Source organism: Myzus persicae, unplaced genomic scaffold, assembly GCF_001856785.1.
Source record: "Myzus persicae strain clone G006 unplaced genomic scaffold, MPER_G0061.0, whole genome shotgun sequence".
NCBI lineage: Eukaryota > Metazoa > Arthropoda > Insecta > Hemiptera > Aphididae > Myzus > Myzus persicae.
In genome coordinates, this window is record NW_019100891.1 from 1 (window position 1) to 23,002 (window position 23,002).

Here is a 23,002-nt window from a genome sequence, read left to right on the forward strand (position 1 = left end):
TTTAATAATTAAAATATAATAAGTTTCGACATGGACAAATTTTTAAATCAATCAACTTCTTTGGTATGTTTATTTTTTTTACGTTTGTTTATTTATTTTTGATATGTTTTATATACATGTATTTTTAATGACAGGATTTTGAAAGACCTAGTTCTTCAAAACGTCATTGTGATGAAGAAGAAAACGATAAGTACAGAATTTACACCAAAATACAAAAGGCAATACAGAGGTGAATTAACAATGAATGAAAAATCCAAAAATGTACGAAAACAATTATTTTCTGATTCCTGGCTTGAGGATGATCGTTTTAAAGGCTGGTTAAGGGCGATTCCTGATCAACCATCTAAGGCTTCTTGTATAGCCTGCAACCTAATTTTTGGTACTAAAAAGTCTGATATAATAAGACATAGTGAATCACAAAGACATATCAGGTCAGTATCAAGTTTAAAGAATGTAACTAAATTAGAGTTTAGACCTGACTCTGAAATAGTTAAAATGCGTACCCAAGTACAAAAGACAGAACTTATGCTAGCTCATTTTGTAGCATGTCATAATTTGAGCTTCAGAAGTATTGATCACTTATCTCAATTGCCTAGTCTTATAATGAATGATTCAAAAATTTCCAAACAGATTTCTTTAAAGCGTACCAAATGTATTAAATTAATTAAAAATGTTCTTGCAAGTGTTGTTGTAGATAATATAGTGAAAGAAATAGAGAATAAAAAGTTTTCTGTATACCTTGATGAGACAACAGACATTGCCAATATTAAAGTTTTGGCAATATTGGTAAAATATATTTCAAACAATCAAATTCAAACACATTTGCTAGATTTGGTACCTGTTGATGCTAACCATGGAACTGCTAAGGGCCTCTACATGTTGTTTTCCAAGAGTTTAGACAAACTAAAACTAAGTACAGATAACATTATAGGATATTGTGCTGATAATGCATCCGTTATGATGGGTTCCAAAGAGTCCTTTAAAGTTCACTTATTAAATGATAATTCAAATATAATTGTAAATGGATGCATATGCCATTCTTTCCATTTGATAGCTTCTTCAGCAGCTTCTTGTATCCCAAGTAATATTGAAATTTTATTACAAAACATTTCTTCTTATTTTTCTCGAAGTCCAAAAAGACAATCTGTCTTGAAAGAATTGCAAAGGTATTTGAATGAATCTCAATTGAAAATACTAAGTCCAAGTCAAACCAGATGGTTGGCACTAGATAAATGTGTTGAAAGAGTATTAAGCCAGTGGAGAATACTTAATGATTTATTCCGATTAGCCTATGTAGAAGAAAAGAATCCAGCTGCAAATGTCATATACCAGGAACTACAAAATCCATACACTAAAGCTTACTTATGTTTTTTGCATTTTATTCTTCCTGTTTTCAATACTTTTAACGCTTTATTTCAGTCTGAAAAACCTCTAGTATTTATTCTTTACGAGGAAAGTGTTAGATTTCTGCGTATAATGTGTTCAAAATTTTTAAAGGCAGAATGTTACAAAAATGATGAATTTGACAAGTTTAAAAATCCTTCAATGATACTTCCCAACAATGATATTGAAATTGGCCATGAAGCTAGAAAAATATTAACCAGTTGTAAAAACGATGCAAATTATAATAAATTTATGAACGTAATTATATTTTTTTACCAAAAAGTAGTTGAAGATAGTTTAAAACGTCTTCCAATACATACTCTATATAAAGAATTTAGATATTCTAAGACCGTGGTTATCATACACTTTATTATCAATTTTTCTCATCGCAAAATTAAAAAAAAAAATCACAAATTCCAATGCACTGCATCTAAGAATAAAAATAAAAATGTTCGATGTTAAGAAGTGAAATAGCACTACGTTTTTATTTTTCACGGGAAAGGGCCGCTACGATAAATAACAATAAAAAAAGCGCTACGCGTAGCGCAATTCCGCTACACCTGGCCACACTGCCTTAAGTTTATCTTCATTTAGTTCATTTTAAATAACAATTAATAAATATTGTGTTTGTTTTGTGTTTTGATAGTTCGCGATAAAAACAAACGTTGGTGATAACTGATAAGAAGTAAAATTGAATAAAAAATACTGCGAAAATACCACCACAGAACAATACATTTATTATCTTTAACTGAAAAATACATTATTTTTTTTTATTCGTGATTTTTATTTGATATATATTATCACAGAACAATATTATAGGTAAAAAGGTAAAAGGTAAAAGGCTAGAAGCACAGAATAGGTGATCTTAATGGTGCCTGGCTTATAGGTCTACGCATGGCTGAAAATATATATATATTAAATTTATAAATATATTTAAGCCATGGGTCTATGGTTATTTTATAATGATTTATGTATACAGGTAGAATAACGATTATTTGACCAATTTACTAATTGTAATTGTAGTATTTTATAAAGTGGTGATTTAAATAATTTTTACTAGTTTTTCAACCCCCACAGTCTACTGATTAGGATTACCCTCTGTAATTACCTATACAACATGACTAAAGAAATACAATTTCAAATTTAAATTATTTCTTAAATCTTTAGGTTATTGTTGTTTATGGTCTGTTACCCAGGCAACAGGACTTGAATTGTTGTGACTTCTCCATGATTGTCAGTTATGGTAATTATTTTCCAGTAGGCCCCTGAACAGTGTTTGTTTAACTATTATAATGTTTGGAACATAGAAACGTACAAATTATTTAAAAACTTACGTTATTCGCTGCTTTTCAACTATTCCCAGAAACAAAATATGGAGGAAGAAGATTTCAAATTCAAAGTGGGTATTTGATTATTTAGTTTAACAAAATCATTTTTTAATAGTTTATAAATGATTTAAAATAATTTTTTTTGCTAAGTTACTTACGTGTATATTGTATAGAGATACCAGACTTACTATAATGTTGAATACTGGCATGGACTTAAATAATCTACAACCTATTAATATTATTTAATAATATAAATTCAGTTAATTTAAAAAACAATTTTTGGTAGAATAATATGATTTTCAAATTATGTGCATAGACATTTTTTAATTCGGTAGATCTTATAGGTTTTATAATTTCAATTATTTCTGCAGTCTTTTGAATAATTATTATTCAATCATTATCATTTCAGCATATTTCTGAAGAGGATTTTAATAAAACTTACAAAAAAATCAATCGCCGCCGACAAAAGCAAATAGATGACCAACATTGGAACATTTATATGGAATCAATCAAAGATACAGACTCTAAAAATACATATACAATTGAAAATGATACAGAAGTTAAACAAAGTGAACCATCATTTAATAAGTGCACTAACAGCCAATTTAGCACACATGATTCAATAAATGTATACTCATTACATGATCCTTTTGACCTTAATCACATACATGGGCTTAGAAAGTATTTACTATAATTATAATATTAAATAATTGATTTTAACCCCATTATTTATTTTATTTATGTTACAGCCGTTTGTTTAAAACATTTAATGAATTTTCTAAAATATTAGAAAATGCACTTTTGCCACCAGTTTTAAAAAGTGCTAAAAAAGTACAAATTAAAATTAAAGAATGTGATCAACTACCAAATAATCACATATTTGATCTCAATTCACTGGTAAATTATTTAAATTCAGTAATGATTTTCTTTTACATACAATAATGCAATATGTGCTTGTACCTACTAATTATTAAATTTTAAAGTTAGAGTAGAATTGTAAATATTGTAATATACTAATATCTGATCAAATATTTGACTTAAAGAGAAAAATACTAACAAATATTGGCAACTATAGTTAACTGTAATATGACAATGGTTTTAAAGAGGAAATAATGCATAGCTAGGTCTAGGGTACAATTCAAATTAGTGCGCAGGGCCATTTTTTAGGGGGGGGGGCAATGGGGAAATTTGTCCCGGGCAGCCGGGGGCACCGTTATAACCCGATGAAGTATTGTATCAATAAATATTTTTTTTTGGAAAGAATTTGTACTATGACAGTCCTTGTGAACTTAGCTGTGCTACAATAACAAATAAGTGCTAGCATAGAATATAATTAATATTATTTTAACATAACCACGGTTGTATATAGACAACCATGGCTTAACCATAAAGAATTGCGAACTAAAAATGTGTTGAGAAAAATCAAAAAAGTGGATCTATTTTATTGGTGGGGGGGGCGTACAATTATGGTTGACACAGGGCGCAACAATTGTAAATACAGCCCTGGGTATACAGCTTCCACTATGGCTTGAAAAAATATATTTTTATATATTTAATATTTAAAATTTCTAGTACTAAGTAAAACACTTTTTTCTTGATTTTCTTGTTGAAGATCTTTCATGTAACCATTTCTGAATATTTAGTATTGAACTGTTTTTGGCGTAAATGTAGTCATACCATGCACATTTTCCAATAATTTATTTCAAAATGTATGTGTTAAGGTACTGAATCTAAAAATTTGTCCTTAAAAATTATCTTTAAATTTAATAAAAAAAAATTATTAAATATTACATTTTTTTATGGGTGACATGACCATTCCTAATGTAGCTGCAACTGCAGCTAACTTGCTAATTTCATATATTAGTGGATACTGGAGAGGCTCCATTTGTGTTATGTCGTATCACCGTTTGACCAACCTAACTGCACATTGTTCACAGTGATTTGATTACCTGTGAGTAATAAATACCTGTAAATCCATAATAGTTAAGAAAACTTTATATCTGACGCCTACTACTGATTGCTGTAAATGGTTGATCCTATTTCAACCTCTCTTTTGGCGATGGACATAAATATTTGTTGAATATAATTATTCCATTACAAAGTAAAACAATTATCAAGTAACCCCCATTTATCAGTAGATCAGGTTATTGTGATTTTGATGTTAGATCATATAAATAATTGACTGTTACAACATTTTGAAATAATTGTTATTTCAGCTCTCTGAAATTAAAAAAGAATCAAAAAATGAAGACCTGCACAGTAAAAAAAATAAAACCAATGTCACATTAAGAAAAGTCTTTCAAATTAAGTTAATTAAATGCTATAAATTAGCAATTAATGTTACAAAGGTATTTATAAATAGGTACATTGTATACTTAGTTATAAATATTATACATTTTAATGTTCTTCCATACTACTCTAAGCTATGTTCAAAAACCTTGGAAGCTGGAATTTATAACCCTATTCAAAGCAAAATGAAAAATTTGATCCAAATTATATCAGTTCTATCATTAACGACTGGAAAATATATATATGGTGAATTATATAAGAAAAAAAAGAAAGAAAGTTTTGTACGTAGTGCTTTATGCCTTTATTTAAATTTGTTTTGTCATTATCACTATTACAGATGATATAAATATATATTTAACTGAATGATTTTAGGATTTAGTTCAACATTGCAAAGATTTAGAGAATATGTTGGAAGAATGTGGTTATAAAGACACAGACAATGACAATTATAGTAATAAAATTGATAACAATATGTTAAATGAGCTTTCTAATAAAGCTTTAAGCAAACCTAAACCTCAATTGTTTTCGGCCAACTCTAATCGATTAAGTATGTATAATCAAGACAAACCAAAATTGGGATCAAATTACGCTCAGGGATGGTCGAAAAAATCATATGAATTAACAAGAGATAATGTTTTATCAAAAAAGGATAATATTTTAAGAACTGAAAATAATTTAGACAATGTCAAAACTGTAATGGAAGATTATCCCTGCTTCAAAGAATCGAATGTAAGACATATTTATATTATAATGTATATTCATATTATTATTATATTTATTTTTAAAACATTTATAAAGTATTACATTAATACAACATAATTAATATTAGAACACTGTTGGTACCTATAAATTATGCATGTTATTTTTCTAGCACTTAATGTTATTTTAGGAAACAAACTATAAATTGCTTTTTAAAGAGATACAAGATGAAAAATTAATTGATACTGATGAAGCAATTAAATTTCCAACTGCTTCAAAAGTATTTAGGTATGTATATAATTTAAGAATCATTTTATGAATATCATAATATTATAGTCAAAAACATTTAATAATAAAGTCATTTAGAAATATATATCTAGTATCTACCAATATGTTGTCAGGAGGGTATTTTAGATGTTGGAAAACCTCTTTTAGCTGTATTTATGCAAAAAACAATATGATGTAGGTACCATATGATTCTGATTTCTTCAAAATATAATTTCATATTGTTCTATTTGATATAAGATTGATGGCTACAACAGATAATGTATAAATCCACACACATATTATTAAATAAAATAAAAATACTAGGAGTTTTAAAAATGCTTGCACATGTACCAAGCAGAAATTGTAAGTAGATAATTAGGGGTGGCATTGGATGGCAAAATACTTTAAGCTGGCCCTGACTATAAGGTCATAACCCACATATATATTTTCAATTTTTTGAGTATCTAAACTATAACCATATTGGTATCTAATATTGTATGATATAATATATTTCTTTAATTAATAAAACATATAAAATTGTAATTTTGTCTATTATGATTATAGGACAATTTGTTTTAAACACACATTTAGGAATGTTAAGAAATTCACATTAAACATAATTTATATATTATAAGTTATAACTTTATTAGCTTACTCTCTATGAATACTGTAATTATTATTTAAATTAATTAGATAGTAAATGTTTCAGGTCAAATCAATTAAAAACAACCAGTAATGTTGGCCTATTCATTTTAAAAGAAAACATCTGGAGAAATTTTCCTATTAAAAGTACTTAATTAGTTAAATTTATAGTTCATAAAGTGGTATATATTCTTATCTAATTAAATCTATTGCTTGCATGTTTTTAAGATATAAGGCTCTCTCGAAATGGATCTATTCTTTTAAACATAACTCAGGAACATGCAAAGGATAATTATTTATATAAAAGACAATTCAAACAACAATCATTAACAACAGAACATGATGTTAATTTCTTATCCAAGTAAATATATTAATCATTTATATGGGCATGTACCATTTCCACCAATCTGCCTGCTATGGTAAAAATATTATAACATGTTCCATATTTTTGGAAAAAAAAACATAGTTGATTTATACATTATACATAAGAATATTAACTGTGTGTAATTTTTTTAATCTTCTTTTTAACTGAGTCAAATTAATATTTGTCTATAAATTAAATTTAAACTTTTAGAGTTCAAATATATTTATTATTTGTGAACTGTTAACACTTAACATAGGTATCTATATCTGAAAATCCTTAATGTTGACTTAGCCAACCCAGTTATTTTAGTTTTTTGAAGTACATTTCCAATTTGTATTTATGAAGTCATAAATATTTTAGTTTAATACCTAAAAACAAAAAAAATACCTATATATAATAAAGGTATAGTAAGTAAAAAAATATATTCATATAATATTCTATAAATGTATAATTTATAATTATTAGGTAATTCAAAACAATTATAAATTGTTCACAGGTTATCAATTAATTATTGTATTTATTTCTAAATCATCATTATTCATAAAACTCTCCCAAACTTCAATTTCATTTGATGCTTTCTAATTTCTATACTTTATTTAAAATTATTTTTTTAAGAAGAATATTTATGTTAAGTATTTATTAATTTTATATAAATTAATAATTTTTTTTCTTTATTAAGTATTACAGAATCAATTATGGACGACTTGATAGATGAAGTTTTATCAAAAATTGATTATGATGCAATAATCAAAAAACTAATAAGAATGGAACTGTTTGAATAACTTAATAGTTTGGAAGGTTATTTACTAATTTAAATACAAATATTTTTACCTATACAGTATACATAAATTAAGTGAAAAATTTGTAAGATTATTATAACAGTAAAATAAATAATACCTACCTACCTATATATTATTGTTTTTAACTTACGATATATGGCCAGATGGCCTATGGTTAATCATGAAGACCTAATCTACCTAAAATAAGTGGTTATTTATATTATTTCAAAAATGGGAAACATATTCCAATGTGTAATAAAAAATGACCATATTATTCATAATAGTATAGTAAATATGTTTTTAATCATTCATTACCTTTTAAACAGGGGGAGTCTAGATATAAATTGTCTGAGTAAGTGCATGCTCTTCATATTACAAATTTGTAAGAACCAAGGGTCCGCTGGATTTTTTTGCCACGCGCAATCGAAGTTTTAGTTACGCCACTGCACCCCTCCCATAGTCCCATCAACTAATCCAAAATCAGAGCTTTAGTTGCTTAACTAATTATATATAAAAAAAAAAAAAATCAATAATGAGTGTCATTAGTAGATGACTTCTCACGTCAAGCGTATCATGTATAATTTACTCTAACCATATAAACGTATTGTGCCCCTAAGGTATAGATTGGTTATCTCAAATAAAAAAAAAAATTGGAAGCCATAACATCCCTAAAAACGCTTAAAAAATAGGGTGTAGGTAAGTTCCTACACAAGATTTGCTAGGTAAAAAAAGCGAATTAGTGGGTATTGGTATCTGCTACACATTAGGTATTTGAATGTATTATAATTGTATTTAAATATTTTTTAGATGTTTTGGTTACAGTAAAACTATTTATGAAAATCCTTGTTTTAAATTTTCAATTCTTAGCCATAAAAATTAAAAATTTTATAATTTAACTGCAAAGAAGTAGAATAAAAAACAGAACAAATCATTTCATCACATACAGAAAATTATAAAATAAACATTTAATGAAAATTCAAGTATCTAAGTACAGTATTGTTAATAGTTTTTAAATGATAAAATCTTTGAAATTGAAATTAAGAGTTTGTTAATTTATAGGTGAATATTCAATGCTTAACATTCATATAAAATTAATTTGACTGTCCTCTAAACATTTTATTTTTAAAACGTAGGAACACTTAAGGGGAGTCTTTAAATATTTAAAATCTTAAATATACATAGACATTTTTTTATTAATTTATAACTAGAAATAATTTGCAAATTTTCGTGATTTTGATGAATTGTTGTTAACATTTCAACTTATACCATTTTTTAGGTACATATGTTGGAGGTTTAGGTGTAATTGTCCCTTGTCAAAATTGCCACGACGCTTTGGTTCGTGGCGTATCCATAATGTTGATGGTAGCTAAAACAAAATATGAAATACAATAAATTACCAAAAATAAAATACTGAAATCAAAAGCCAGTAATTGTAATAAATTATAATACATCATAATAAATTGCTGCGGTTAGATAGGTTGTACTATTAATGTCTAGTATTTTTTTCAAAAGTGGATTATTTTTCTCTCCTTCAATTACAGAATATAATTTATGCTGTGAACGATAACAAGTTCTGGTGGAGGATTTGATAGAAGTTAGAAGTTGATCGTCACACAGTTCCTTTAATATTGCCCGCAGTTTGGATTTGTTTACAAAATTCCTGGATATAACTGCCATTACAACAGTTATATGCTGGTATAAGGTATGTAGCTATGGTAAAAAATAATTTTAGAATTACATTAATACATTTAAATAATTATTATATGTTTTTCAAATAACATACAGTGTGGTTTTGTAACAAAATTGTATTTTCAAAATACAAATGCAGGCAAGCCAAAACAAACAAACGGTTTGTGGTGTCCTCCTTGAAAAATGTTAAGCAGGATGTTGGTTGAGTGGTCAGGTAAACTTGCATCCAACTACTATTTTCAGAGGACCTTGATATTTTGGAATTAAAAGTTGAGTAAGTATTTTATAACATTTGTTACGAGGATGACTACTAGGTAAATATTGCTTTTATAACTTACAGGCAACTGGTATCATAACGCACATAGGGATGCATCCACCAGTTGTCCAGTTTGCTTAAAAAGTTTTTTAAGCAAAACTCCACATTATTCAACACATTTGATTGCAGTATGTCAATATGTGTTACTATAATTTTATAATCTTTAGCGATGAACTTTTCAATTTGGTGTTCAAATGTATCAATATAATGAGTTACAATATTCATTTTAATAATACTTTTTTTCATTTCTATAAGTTTATAGAAATGAAACTCAACTTCACTCAAATTGACACTGGAAAAAAGGACATGATTAATATTTATTGGAATGTTTCATTTATCAATCATCACTCACTCATCGCTTCTGTCGTGAACAAGACAGGAAATAGCAAAAGATATTGAATTGTCCATAGACATTATACTCTGACAACCAACCACATTTTGCCAAAACATATTGCAGAAATCTCCTTTCTGTTGGGTGGGAGGGTTGGCAAAAACCTCAGGAATATCAGCTACAGTTATTTGTGGTTGGTAGGGAACATTTTGTAGAATTTTTACAGCATTTAAATACTGAGCAAAATTTTTTGCCGCACTGCTGTCGAATATTTTGACTGAATCTTGGACAAGTTTGGCAGTCTTTTTTTTACCCAATTTTTTTGTTTTGAAATTCGATTCCACATATTCCCCTGCTGCCTTTAATACCATATCCCTCATATTTTCAATAATGCTTTGTTCCATATTTTTTAGTTTTATGTATTCAATAACTTTTCCAACATGACCACATCTACTAAGGACCTGTATATAATGTATATAATGTATATAATGTATATGATTTTTTTTTTATTGTTATTTGTATAGTTGTATAGTTGTATATATTTTTAATTTTTAGATATTAATATTTAGTTAAGCAAATCATTGTATATACCTCATATTTGCAATTTATGTAAAATTGGATACTCTTGTTGTTTTGAACAAGAATAGTCTCCAACTGTAATATGCTTTTTATTTTGTACCCATAACTATTTAATAAATAAAAAATTTGCCCCGATGTAATGTGGAAGGAATTTACAAAATTTATAGCAGACGCAATTGCAATTAAGGTATCCCAGAAAAGATGAATATATTTTATTTTTAATTAAATGTTAATAAATTAATTATTAATAAATCTTTGGTACCTCCGATGGTGTATACGGCCTTTCATTATGTATAGAATTTGAATGATTGATTTGAATATGGCTTATTATATTGTCTTCGTTTATAAATTTATCATTACAAAATGGGCATTGTATGAAAATAAAATTATATTTAATGCCATGAAGAACGTGTTGTTTTTCTTTTTCAATTGCTTCCCGTTTACCTAAAACTATAAGTTAGCATTGTTACCTAATGAAGTAGAGAAACAATAGTTTTAAAAATATTTATCTAATCGATTTAGATAAATATTTTTACGATCAAAATTGTTCTTTTAATTCAATTCACAAATTGGCTATTTTGAATTTTTCCAATAAAAATTTAATCTAATTAAAATGGAATAAAAATTTAGAATGGAAATTGAAAATTTGTTAATTTATAGGTGAATGAAATGTCTAACTTCAAACGTTCATAGAAACTTTATTTGACTTTTCTCTAAACTTTTTATTTTTAAAACGTAGGGAAACTTAAGGGGAGTCTTGTATAAATATTTAAAATCTTAAATATACTTAGACAATTTTCTATTATTTAAAACTATCTTCATGATGTAACAATTAATAGTGCATAAAATTAATAATGGTATACCTAATCATCAACATGTCAGTATAGCATACATTATGCGGATTAACTGCTATTTCTAATACATCTTGTGAAAAATTTAAAAATGTTTACTATAGGTATATACTATATACTAATTTATACAGGGCGATTATTTTATCAAACAAAACTCAATATTTCAAAAACTATTTTTTCAATTTTTTTTCTCAAAATTTTAGATTTACGCTGTTCCATAATTGTATATATATTTTTAATTTATCACTCTTTATATTTATTAGGCAAACCACTATCAACTTTTGATTTTCAAATAGTAACCTATACTTTAAATTTCAGAAATTAATTTTTTTAATTTTTATTATTATTTTCAAAAAAAATTTTTTATTTTTTTTTTATTATCAAAATATATTTTTTAATTTTTAATTTTTTTCGTTTTCTTATTTTTTTTCTTATTTTTTCAAATTATTTTTTTTTATTAAAATATTAAAATATTATTTTGAAGAAAAAAATAGTAAAAAAAAAAAAACACTGTTTGTGCCCGAATCGCGTAGTTAACTTCTTTTAAAAGACGTACGTATGCGGTTTTCACTCGAAAGCGGTTCGTACGTTTCGCAATCGCCTTAAGAAAACGACCGTCCGTCTATACCCATATATGTTTATGTCGAATAAGATAAAGATAATAATATAATTTCTATATTATTTATTAATTTTAAGACTTTTATAAATTAATGTCATATACCTAATATATATTTTAAATTATTAGTGGTCTATTTGAGCAGTTACTGAGTAGTGAATTTTATACTTAATATACAATTATAGTTTGTATTCTGTACCTAATTAATAAATTAATTAATTCATTGATATAATATATTTATTTCAATAATATGATTTAATAGAGAATTCAATTATAATATTAACGTTAACGCAAGTGTCAGTCTGTATAGAAAGTCCATGTGGAAGAAGTAAGTTGGTTGTTTTATTATTGAAATTGTTATGGTACAAACTATTATTAACAACAATAGTAATGGTGCATTATGTATAAAAGGTAATGTTTATGCACATTATATTGATTAATATTACATAAGATGACTTTTTATTTTATGAACCTAACTTTTAAGTTTTATTTAATGTCTTACAAATTATCACATATATTATACTTGATATTTAAATTATTAGTTATTGTAATTTGTACATTTATAATGGTGCGGCATCATTACTGGGTTATAACTTATGCTTATGCATGTATGTATAGGTTTTCACAGTATAGTAATATAATAAGTAAGCATATTATCGTTATATGAATTGATAGGAAGTTAGTTATTAAATGTAGTTAAATAGTAATAACCAAGACTCTAGAGTACACAATATTGACAGTCTAAGTAGGCACCTGCCTCTTTTTTTTTCTGTTTTGATCCGACGATGTCGCGGGGACTGCTTGCGCATTACTTCCGCGGCGCCGCCGCCATCGTTTATTTGAAAAACAAGTGTCACTTAGCCGATGGTACATTGGGGACAGACAAGACATTCCCCTGACTTGCCCCCTTACAAGGTCAATTGTTTAAGTTTATTTTCGTGTCGAAGTCCTTGGTCTGGAGCCGTAAGGAGTCTGCCGATCTGCAGTCCTGCGTTCTTCATCGTGGTCCCGGCGCTCTCACCTGGCCTGGCCATGAAAACGTAAGGCCACAGAAAATATGTGTGAACGCCCTTCGAAGTTATTACATTCATATTTACGGGAGAATAATACAAATACAATTACAACAATCACAACAATCACATCTTTAGTTAGACATATATAACATAGACATAAAAATTTAATATTTTATTTAATTCTTCGAGTAGTACGAATTGTTGTGGAGAATTTTCTTCTGAACAAGATAAATCGCCGGAGAAAATGAAAGCACCGAAATTTACACCACGTAAGAAGAAACGTTCTGAACCTCTTCTTGAAAATGTATTAGCTAGTTTGGACGAAATGGCTGGGAAAATAAAAGATGAAGACGCTTGTGATAAATTTGGAAAATATGTCTCTTCACAGTTACGCGAACTACCATTACGTCAAAGAATTCTCTTGCTTACAGCAGGAGATACAAACTGCTATTACTAATTCAGTTCTACGCAATATTTCATCAGATGATAATCCAAGTCCAACACAGTTACTTCAGTCTTCAACATCCATTTACATCACCAAATACAATTGCAACTTCAAATACATCGAACATTTCTGAAGAAAGTCAAGCGGCTTCAACACATTCCGATTATAGTCCAACTGATGAAACAATCGATGTTATTAAAAAAGCTATGGAAAATACATTCGACGATTTTGTATTCGATTAAATCAAATATAGGTACAATAGATCGTACTACTGTATTCAATTCCTAATAATTTTTTATAATTTTACAATTAATACTATAATATTTTTTCAATGTACTTATAATAATAAACACAATAATAATATCTGATTTAATATAATCTAATAATTACTTAACATTGTTTTGATAATATTGATTTACAATTTAATTATGTTTTAATAACCTTTAAATATGATTTAAGAGCTTCTGTTATCGCATCAAGAACTTCGGGCAAACATTTTGAAATTGTACATGCTGGTTTTCTGAACAAATACTGTAAAGACTTGAATGAATCTCCCGTTGCTAAAAAACGTAATGTTATCTCAAGTTTTAACTTGGCCAGTAGTGCCATTCGCATATTTGTATCTTGCTTTTGTATCATGCTTCTAGTGAGACACAAAAGATTTTCAAAGTTTTCTGTACTCATTCGCATTATGTTTCTATATGACAGTTGATCATCAACCGCCAACTCCCTAAGTAAGGTAGAAGAAGCTCCTAAATAATCTCTGTTAGAAATCCATTTTTTTACCCACAATCTCTTCTTAGTTTTTTTTCTTCTTTCAAGTTCAATTTTTATTGCGGTTCTCAGAAAATGTATACACGCCAAAACAAATTTGTTGTCCATGGCGTAAACACAAATATATCACAAACTTATTATAGATTAAAAACAAATTAAATCAAACAGCAGAGGGTACTCCACGATGACCAGTCATGAGGCTGTACTGACTACTGGTAGTTGGTATAGTGGTACTAGTGGTACTTTAACTACTAGTATTTAAATATCGTGTATATGAAATAACTATTTTACTATATACTAGTGAGATAGTAAGATGGTGTTTCACTAGTCGCTAGTAAACTAGCATCGTGTACACTACGCTTAAGCAATCAACGGGGTCAGGAAAACCGGATCATATGGGGTTCGCATATTGTCTGCTATCCGACGCAGTCGGATTGCCTACCTATTTGGCTTAATTACAAGTACACACAGCGGTGATGACTGATTGCTAGACAATCGAATACGGCTATCGATTATACACTTTTGAACATCTAAAATGATAGCTAATTCAATAAGCCTTTGGTGGTTTGCTCAGTCAGTTATCGACTTACACCACGACTAATGACTGATACCTAGACAATCGACCTACACTTTTTTTTATACATTTTTACAAACGAAAAAACACCTTACAGACGACAGGAGAATGTTCAAATATCAATTTACACCAGTCGAGACGGATTGCTAAAGCTGAAACACTGAAACATTTAACATTCCCACCAAACTCCCAAGCCTTATCTCTAATCCTTATCACTTATCCTTATCACCTCCTCAAACTTTCGACTTAAACTTTTATTATTATTAGGACATCGACTCCAGCATTGGTACCCACTTTCAGCGATTCAACGGGCCCCCGAGTTTCACTTACAGCTAGTATTAAAATAATAAAATAGTAGATTCCTATATTTGACATTATTTAGATATTATACTAACTGATTTGCCTCGCTGGATGTTTCATATTATTCATATTCTCCTTGGTCAACCAAAGAGTGTATAAACTATTAACCAAAGCATTTTTCCGTAATCTACGTCCAACATCCAAAATTTAAGTAAACATGAATCCCCGGCGTTAGTGAATATTATTTGAGTATTTAAACTTTTCGTCGTTAAAAAATTGCATTTAATGTTTCATTGACCATTATAATAAATTCCTCTAGTACCCATCAGTATTGAAAAAATCCGAATCAGATCATAATATATAGACTGGTAAGCCTTGATAATAATTTATAGACACTGCATTATTGAAAATACTGCCAAGCATGATAATTATCACTTACGTGGTTTCACATTTATAAATTTACGCTGTGTAAACAACTGAATTAGTTTATTAATTATATATAAATAATGGTTTAATGTTTTTAGTTCACACAATGGATTTTAACATGGTTATGAAGGCGGATTTAAATGATATTAAGGTTGAACCTATGGATTTTCAAGATGTCGATATTCTCAATTCTTGTGACTATGACTCAAGCATAAGTCAAAATATAAAAAACGAGGATTCGGTAAAATATTTTGTGTATTACCTATCTAGTATAATTTATACAGAATTTATATGTATGTAAAAAAGGAGCTGCATCTTCACTTCTTTTCAAAGAATTCTTGCTCATGAGAATTTGTTTTTATGTATTCTTTTATCAATATGATTTTACTCCCTGTGTAGTATTTATAATACACGGTTAGCTAAATTTGGGTATACAAGAACAAACATCTAGAATTTATTATGGAGACATCCTGTAATCAGTATGAACATGAACATTTTTTGAAACATAGAAACTAATAGATCAGAATCTAATAACCATTATTCTTTAAATTTCCCTTTTTTGTTGTACTAAATTACCATTTTAACTCTTATATTTAAGAAAAAGTGGCACCCACATATGTTTTATCCGTCTAACAAGTGCGTAACATATAAAATTTCATACTCAGTAGATCACGTTTAGCTCCATAAGTTTGAAAATTAGAGTAAATTGACTTCTTATAAAATTTAAAGTAAGTTATGAGTATTTTAAGATGTATAAACAACTAATAATTTTAAAATACTTATAACTCGCTTTAAAATTAACATAAAATAAAAGGTCTATGATATACCCTAGAAAATAATTTTAACTTTAAATTTTTTTAGAGTTCAGTTCACTCTAAATTTTTAACTAACAGATCTAAACGAGATCTGCTGGGCGTAAAGTTTGCCATGTTACACACTTGTAGACAGAGGCAACACATATGTGTGCTACGCCCCCTTACTAAAGCCGTACAAGATACAAAATGTAAACTTTTGGTGCTTTCTTGATTTTTTGAATAGGAAAATAAAATGTATATTCAACTATATTTTGTATAAGCAGCTATTTCTTTTGCAGATGGAAGATAAAATAATGGATCAAATAGATCCAATTCAAAATCATCAATCAGAAAGTGAAACAGAAGATATATATGATGAATGTTATTCATGTTTTATGTGCAATGTATCATACAATACACAATTTGACCTAGATGCACATTTGCGGACTCACACTGATGATGATACTTTTCATCATAGTAATATTAACAGTATAAGTGAACCTTTACCTCAATCTTCAATAAAGCCATCAAAATACTTCAGATGCAACGAATGTCTAAAAATTTGTAAAAGTCAACTGTCATACAATGAACACATGTTAACCCATACAGGAGAAAAACCACATCATTGTCGGGTATGTGATCGTAAATTTCGTCATATAGCAAATTTTCGAACACATTTAAAAAGTCATAACAATGTAAGAACATTGATTTGTTCTCTGTGTCAAAAAACTATTGTTGGCGAAAAAAATTACTATATACATTATATGGATGTACATAATAAAATGTCTATCCGTAATCCTCGACTTTATCAAACTAGTTCATCTGACAGTGATGAAGATTTTAATCCCAAAGTTTCATACTATAAAAAGAAAAAACTTAATTCACGAAAGTTTAGAAAAGATAGTGAACCTTTTGGTCCTTTATTTGCTAAAAAAGCATGGGAAAAAAAACAACGAGAATTGGAAAATGTTAATTTAGATGTAATATAAAAAAAAAAAATTCATCAAAAATTAATAGCTTACAACTTTAATTGAACTTTTAATTTATTTTAGGCTGAAGAAGAAAAAAGTGAAAGAGATGTTGTTCAGGAAGCAATTGAAAGTTCAAGACAAGATATCCAAAATATGCTTAGAAAAAGAAAACAACAACTAACAGATTATAACACTGAAGAATACCAAAAGTTTCTAGAAACTTTAATATTGGAAAAAAATTCTACTGGTCAATTTAATGAAGCTAAATTAATTGGTCCATTGTTTTGGAAAAATGCTCTTGTCAAGGCTGGTCTTATAGAAGAAGATATACTTCCAATGCAATTTCAAAGTCGACTTAGACTTATTGAATGTATGTCTTGTAGAAAATGTTTTGCAAGGTAACTATTTGATTAATTAGTATTTTAAACTATTTCCTTGAATACAGTTGGAATAAAATTAATCTTAAGAGGATGCTACCCACTCGTTTGTTGTCTTCGTCTTATCAACTTATAACATAGCAAATTTTTGTTCACTAGTTTGAATAGTGTACCGTTAGTTTTGATATCAGAATGGATTTAAGTATTATCAAACTTTTAGGTAAGAACATTATCTATGCTTAAGCATCGGCGGACTTTCATTTTTTTTTTTTGAAGTTCAAGCAAGATACAAGTATGTGAAATAACACAAATCAAAAATGCGCATTTAAAAACTAACAGCCACTATTCAAACAGTGACCAAGAATTTTCTCTGTTGTATGTGTGTAAGACAGAGACAACAAATGCATGAGTAGCGTCCTCTTAAAATTACAACTAATATAATATATTTTCTTAAATTATTCTAAATTCTAAAGAATTCGAGTATTACATGTTCAATTTTATTTGTTGTTTTTATCATTTAGGGAATTTTTTATAAATTTAAGTATGAACAAGTTACTGCTATTTAGTAAAGTCCGGATTTAAATGCTCTAAATAATAATTAAAATTGCCTTTTCAACTCAACAATGCCCTGAAAAAATTAACACATTTTATTATAGGCATGCAACTACGCAATGGGTAGAAAAATGACCCATTAATTTTCTGCATTTTTAACACTTTTATCTTAACTTATTAAGATTAAACATAATTTACAATGGGGATCCCTAGTTTACTTTTAATTGAATATAATATTTCCTTTAACAATTGGATTTTCAAAAAATATATTGATTAATTCTAGTTGTATCATTCTTAGGTTACCAAAATCTAATGAAGGTAATATTTTGCCGTCTAAACCACCATGCTCTAGCTGCTTTATGATAAAAAACGAATCATCATTAAACAAACATAAAGCTGAAAATCATAGTGAACCTCCGCCATATATTTGTAAAGAATGTTCGTTGGAATTGGATACATGGTATAAGTATGTCCAGCATATGAAAATGCATTTGAGGTATGCGGCAAAATGTAGTGAGTGTGTATATAATATGATGAATAAACCAGATACTGTCATATTCTTATGTCATGTTTGTGAAATGTCTTTTGAGTCTGATGATGAACTTAAAGTACATGTACAAACACATTTAGAAAATGGACAAAATAATGATAGATAATAATTTTGACTTAGTTTTATAATAAGCTGTGTAAAAATTATTATAAATGTATTTTTTATAAAAAAAATATCTATATAATATGTATATTCTTCTAATAATGATCCTACAGAAAATTTAGGGAATGTAAGAATTTTATATTTTCTTTTTAATTACCACCAATATTTTTGTTGTCTTATATAATAACTACCACTTAAGAATTTAAACAAATAAGTATCATATCTAATACTCCATGATAAGAGTAATATTAAATAAACGCTTTAAATCACAGTAAACAAAAATTTCTGTTTTCAAAAAAGTGTAAATACCATATACTTGTATTTTATTTAAAATACCTAATGTTAGTATATATATTTGTATTAATATTCATAAATAAAATTCCTAAAATTACATTAAATAAATATTATTTTAAAAAGTAAATAAAATTACTTAAATAAAGATTCATATTATGGTAATTTTTAAAAATAAATTTTTCAAAATTACTATTCAATGGTTACAAACATAATTTTTGTATTTTATAAATGCTTGTTTGAGTGTGAATGATCATTAAATTTGTGTTTTATTTTCATTATTCACTATGTTTTTGATTATTATTAAAATACATACATATTTTTACTGTATTTGGTTTAGTTAAATGCTTGTTAATACTTTAACTTTACATTGTATGATGTAGTTTAAATATTAAATATTGTGTAAGTAGGTACCCAAAATTAAAGACCATTAAACATTTTTACTAAATGACATGAAACGTGTTTCAACACATATGTCACATATGATATTATTTAATTATTACAAATTATGCTATAATTTCATCATTGTATAAAATTATTCAATTATTGGTACAAACAAATTTTTAATTTTATGGTTTATAATATGATTGTTAAGATATTTTATTTTTCTTGCCATGAGAGCATTTATGTTTAGGTAATGTATACACTATGTTAATTTTGTGTTAGATACCTTTTTTATGCCTTTTAAATACACGTTAAACATGTGGTATAACTGTTTTTATTTTATTTTTTCAATTATATTGATGATGGATACATTTTCTTTGTATGCTATATAGTCAAATAATCCTTTTTTTATAATGTAAGTATCATTAAGAGCATTCTAGACATGCGTTTTCTCTGTGCTACAAAAGCATAACATGTCAAAATGTATGTTCGGAATCTGAATAATACATTTAACTCTGTTATGCTTAACATTAAAGTCATTTGTCATATTATCAAATTTTCCAGTAAGAATATTATCTAGAGGATCTCATATGTATATTTTTTTAAATTTTAAAGCAAATAATGAGCATTTAAAAAAAATGTTAATTTGCTTGTTCATTTTAAAATGAGAATAACTCCATTTAAAATTAAAAAATATTTTTAAAAAAAACCTAAGATGACATTCTTACTTGAATTTGATAATATAATGTGACAATTCACTCTAATATTAAATATAGTAAATAACTAATAGATCATTCAGAACTTACGTATAAATGATAAGACGGAGACAACACATGCTGGTGTAGCATTTTCTTAATATTATAATTTATAATATTTCATGTGTCATCCGTTAATATTAAAAATAATTTTGATTTTTTAAAAAAGCTATGTTTTTTAGATTCTGAACAATAAATGTGGCAGTCTTAAATCATCTATGTTTTTTATTTATCCATACACCTCTCTAACCTGGCACAACTCAATAACTAATAATTGTAGATACTTAATATTATAAAAACATTATACTTATAATCTTTCACCAAACGTTTATTTGACTATTTTCCATACATGATAAAATTTTCAAAATATTTTGACTTTTTAAGATATAAGAAATTTTTGATATTTTTAGTTTATATTCAATCATTGTTGATAAATAATTTTTCAATCGATCAAGAAACTTGAACATTTCATACAAGGTCCATCATAAGTTGTTAATAGTTTAAAAAAGTTGTGCGTAAATCTATCATAACTTTTTATGTCTGAAATTAAAATGTTGACGAAATTCTTCAAAACGCGACAATTTGCAAATTATTAATCAGTTAGAAATTCATAAACATTTTTGTTTTTATAGCCAGGAAAATGATTTGATTTCAATATTGGATATAAGGCTAATGTAATTGAGGATTTTAAGTAGTGTTTTGGAGACTCAAGTTTTCATAAGAACTAAAATGTCTTAACGCTATGTTGAGACCTACCATACGGTCACGGACAATCGCTCGCCGATTATTGTTTGACCGTACCAAACAACGTGTGGATAGAATAGGAACCAGATGATGGGATGTTTGGTGAACAACTGGGTAGCATAATAGTTGATGAATAATGAACTGTTAACGATTGAATGACGACTTGAACAGTTTTATGTCGACGGACTAGTCAAGTGCAGGTGATCACTATTCACTGATCAATATTGTATGATATGGCATTCGCCGGAATCATCAGGACGGCGCGCTTGTTTAGTTTTCGTTCGCTGATTGATGATTCGATGTCAACTATCACAGAAGATATTTTATTCTTTTTCTTAGGGTTTATTGGACCTTTAAGACCATCCCGTCTCACAACCAAGCTTCCATCCTTCTCTATCCAGTGCTAGAGTTCTCCAATTGGAGCCACCTCCCATCTGTTCAACATCCTTTTTATAACATCAGAAGATATTTTACTCATCATTTAAAATGTTGACGTCTCTAGGACGACAACTCACCGTGATAGATTGCTCAGGAATGTTATATCCTTCGACTTTCAGCAATAAATCGGTCTTGTCTGAAAGCTACTTTAGATAATTACCCATCGTCTACAGTGGCACGATGATTGGCATCATCAGGTGGTAGATCAAATATAACTGCTGTGACTGCACTTTGATCAATTCTATCCGACGCAACTCATTATATTCGTGATACGTGCCCAGCGCCGGATAGGCAAGGTATCGGCCTACCGAGTTTCACGATTATAACCGGCCCTAAAAAAGTTAATGTCACGTTTTTCAATAAGTTAAAGTCATTAATGGCTATCCATATTTTAATAATAACATCATATATCATACAATATAAATTATACATATTATATTAAGCAGTTGACATAGATAAATAATGAATATTCCAAGCCGGCCCACCGAGTTCAACTCGGTAACTCGCCGGCTCTATCCGGGCCTGTACGTGCCCACAACGGCATGGACTGTTTAACTTCACCCAGAACTTTGGCAATGACCCCTTACTGGTATAATCATCTGATCTCAATAAAGGATCGCTTGATATATTCGAATTCGAGTATACATTAGCGAACTGACTACTGAATCGTTGAAAATTGTTACGAAGGCATAAATAGAAATCACCCTCAGACCATGTCTATGCCTATAGGTCCTCCTCCAGATCAGTGCTTTCTCTTTTATGGACGACACTCTAATTTAGATTCATAGAAATTATGACATTTAAATAGCTAGAAGATTTTTAAAAAAGTAACAATTATAATTTATTTGAAAATTGAGATTTTTGATTTTTGATTTTTGATTGAGCCCAAAAGCTTGAAAATATAATACGAAATGTCACGTACCTAAGTTATTCTTATAGATACTTAAAAATATTTAAATTCATAAGTACGATTTTTTGTTTTTGTAAACGTGTTTGAAGTTGAGTTATTTACGATATTGGACATTTAAGTGAGGAATAACGATTTTATTTATTTTACTGTCGTTAAAATATATCATTTTCGAAACTTTTAAGTACCTATATTATGATATAATTTTACTAGGTACCTTTAAATTACGACATCTTTAAAAAATTTAGATTCATTTTAAGTTGTCGCATATTATTTTATACCACGAACCTATTCACATCTTTCTACTTACTACGTTAAGTCAGTATAATGACTCAAAGTTAATAACCATAATATATTATATTATAATTTATGATAAATATGATTTTTTCACAAAAATTAATTAAAAATAATTAATTGGTAAAGTACCAAAATATACTTAGTAATATAATCTGCCGTCTATTATAGACCTTCT

At 27.8% G+C, this 23,002-nt stretch overlaps 4 protein-coding genes across 7 annotated transcripts; 3 read left to right on the plus strand and 1 right to left on the minus strand.

The window, feature by feature from the left end:
• Window positions 1-240: 240 nt before the first annotated feature.
• Window positions 241-2,603, plus strand: LOC111026609. Its single transcript, XM_022304716.1, has 2 exons — window positions 241-1,606; window positions 2,551-2,603. The coding sequence occupies exons 1-2, from the start codon at window positions 241-243 to the stop codon at window positions 2,601-2,603; spliced, it is 1,419 nt and encodes a 472-aa protein (XP_022160408.1).
• On the plus strand, window positions 1,665-7,770 carry LOC111026601. Of its 4 annotated transcripts, none has more exons than XM_022304701.1 (12): window positions 2,107-2,483; window positions 2,551-2,626; window positions 2,691-2,782; window positions 3,121-3,392; window positions 3,461-3,608; window positions 4,928-5,059; window positions 5,135-5,281; window positions 5,373-5,729; window positions 5,890-5,987; window positions 6,676-6,755; window positions 6,837-6,969; window positions 7,652-7,770. In XM_022304701.1, the coding sequence occupies exons 2-12, from the start codon at window positions 2,611-2,613 to the stop codon at window positions 7,752-7,754; spliced, it is 1,578 nt and encodes a 525-aa protein (XP_022160393.1). In that variant the 5' UTR covers window positions 2,107-2,483; window positions 2,551-2,610; the 3' UTR covers window positions 7,755-7,770. The 4 variants fall into 4 exon arrangements, with proteins under 4 accessions (XP_022160396.1, XP_022160393.1, XP_022160395.1 ...); XM_022304702.1 differs by having other exon boundaries at window positions 2,202-2,217; XM_022304703.1 differs by having other exon boundaries at window positions 2,196-2,210; window positions 2,551-2,782.
• Window positions 7,771-9,759: 1,989 nt separating this feature from the next.
• Window positions 9,760-15,164, minus strand: LOC111026604. The gene is made up of 3 exons (XM_022304706.1): window positions 14,033-15,164; window positions 10,109-10,548; window positions 9,760-10,048 (listed from the first exon to the last, which is right to left on the minus strand). The coding sequence occupies exons 1-3, from the start codon at window positions 14,471-14,473 to the stop codon at window positions 9,775-9,777; spliced, it is 1,155 nt and encodes a 384-aa protein (XP_022160398.1). The 5' UTR covers window positions 14,474-15,164; the 3' UTR covers window positions 9,760-9,774.
• A 268-nt stretch (window positions 15,165-15,432) lies between these two features.
• On the plus strand, window positions 15,433-19,392 carry LOC111026602 (putative zinc finger protein 840). Its single transcript, XM_022304705.1, has 5 exons — window positions 15,433-15,607; window positions 15,764-15,906; window positions 16,759-17,439; window positions 17,512-17,828; window positions 18,658-19,392. The coding sequence occupies exons 2-5, from the start codon at window positions 15,772-15,774 to the stop codon at window positions 19,013-19,015; spliced, it is 1,491 nt and encodes a 496-aa protein (XP_022160397.1). The 5' UTR covers window positions 15,433-15,607; window positions 15,764-15,771; the 3' UTR covers window positions 19,016-19,392.
• The last annotated feature ends 3,610 nt before the right edge of the window (window positions 19,393-23,002 follow it).

Coding starts and splice junctions, on each gene's coding strand:
- LOC111026609 (XM_022304716.1), top strand. CDS start 241: ATGAATGAAAAATCCAAAAATGTACGAAAACAATTATTTTCTGATTCC. Junction 1,607..2,550: donor TAGAAAAATATTAACCAGTT/GTAAAAACGATG, acceptor TTAAATCTTTAG/GTTATTGTTGTTTATGGTCT.
- LOC111026601 (XM_022304701.1), top strand. Junction 3,393..3,460: donor CACATACATGGGCTTAGAAA/GTATTTACTATA, acceptor TTTATGTTACAG/CCGTTTGTTTAAAACATTTA. Junction 5,282..5,372: donor AAAAAAAGAAAGAAAGTTTT/GTACGTAGTGCT, acceptor GAATGATTTTAG/GATTTAGTTCAACATTGCAA.
- LOC111026604 (XM_022304706.1), bottom strand. CDS start 14,473: ATGGACAACAAATTTGTTTTGGCGTGTATACATTTTCTGAGAACCGCA. Junction 10,549..14,032: donor CTCTTAAATCATATTTAAAG/GTTATTAAAACA, acceptor CATTATATACAG/GTCCTTAGTAGATGTGGTCA. Junction 10,049..10,108: donor GTTCACGACAGAAGCGATGA/GTGAGTGATGAT, acceptor CCTTTTTTCCAG/TGTCAATTTGAGTGAAGTTG.
- LOC111026602 (XM_022304705.1), top strand. CDS start 15,772: ATGGATTTTAACATGGTTATGAAGGCGGATTTAAATGATATTAAGGTT. Junction 15,907..16,758: donor ATATAAAAAACGAGGATTCG/GTAAAATATTTT, acceptor TTTCTTTTGCAG/ATGGAAGATAAAATAATGGA. Junction 17,829..18,657: donor TGTAGAAAATGTTTTGCAAG/GTAACTATTTGA, acceptor TATCATTCTTAG/GTTACCAAAATCTAATGAAG.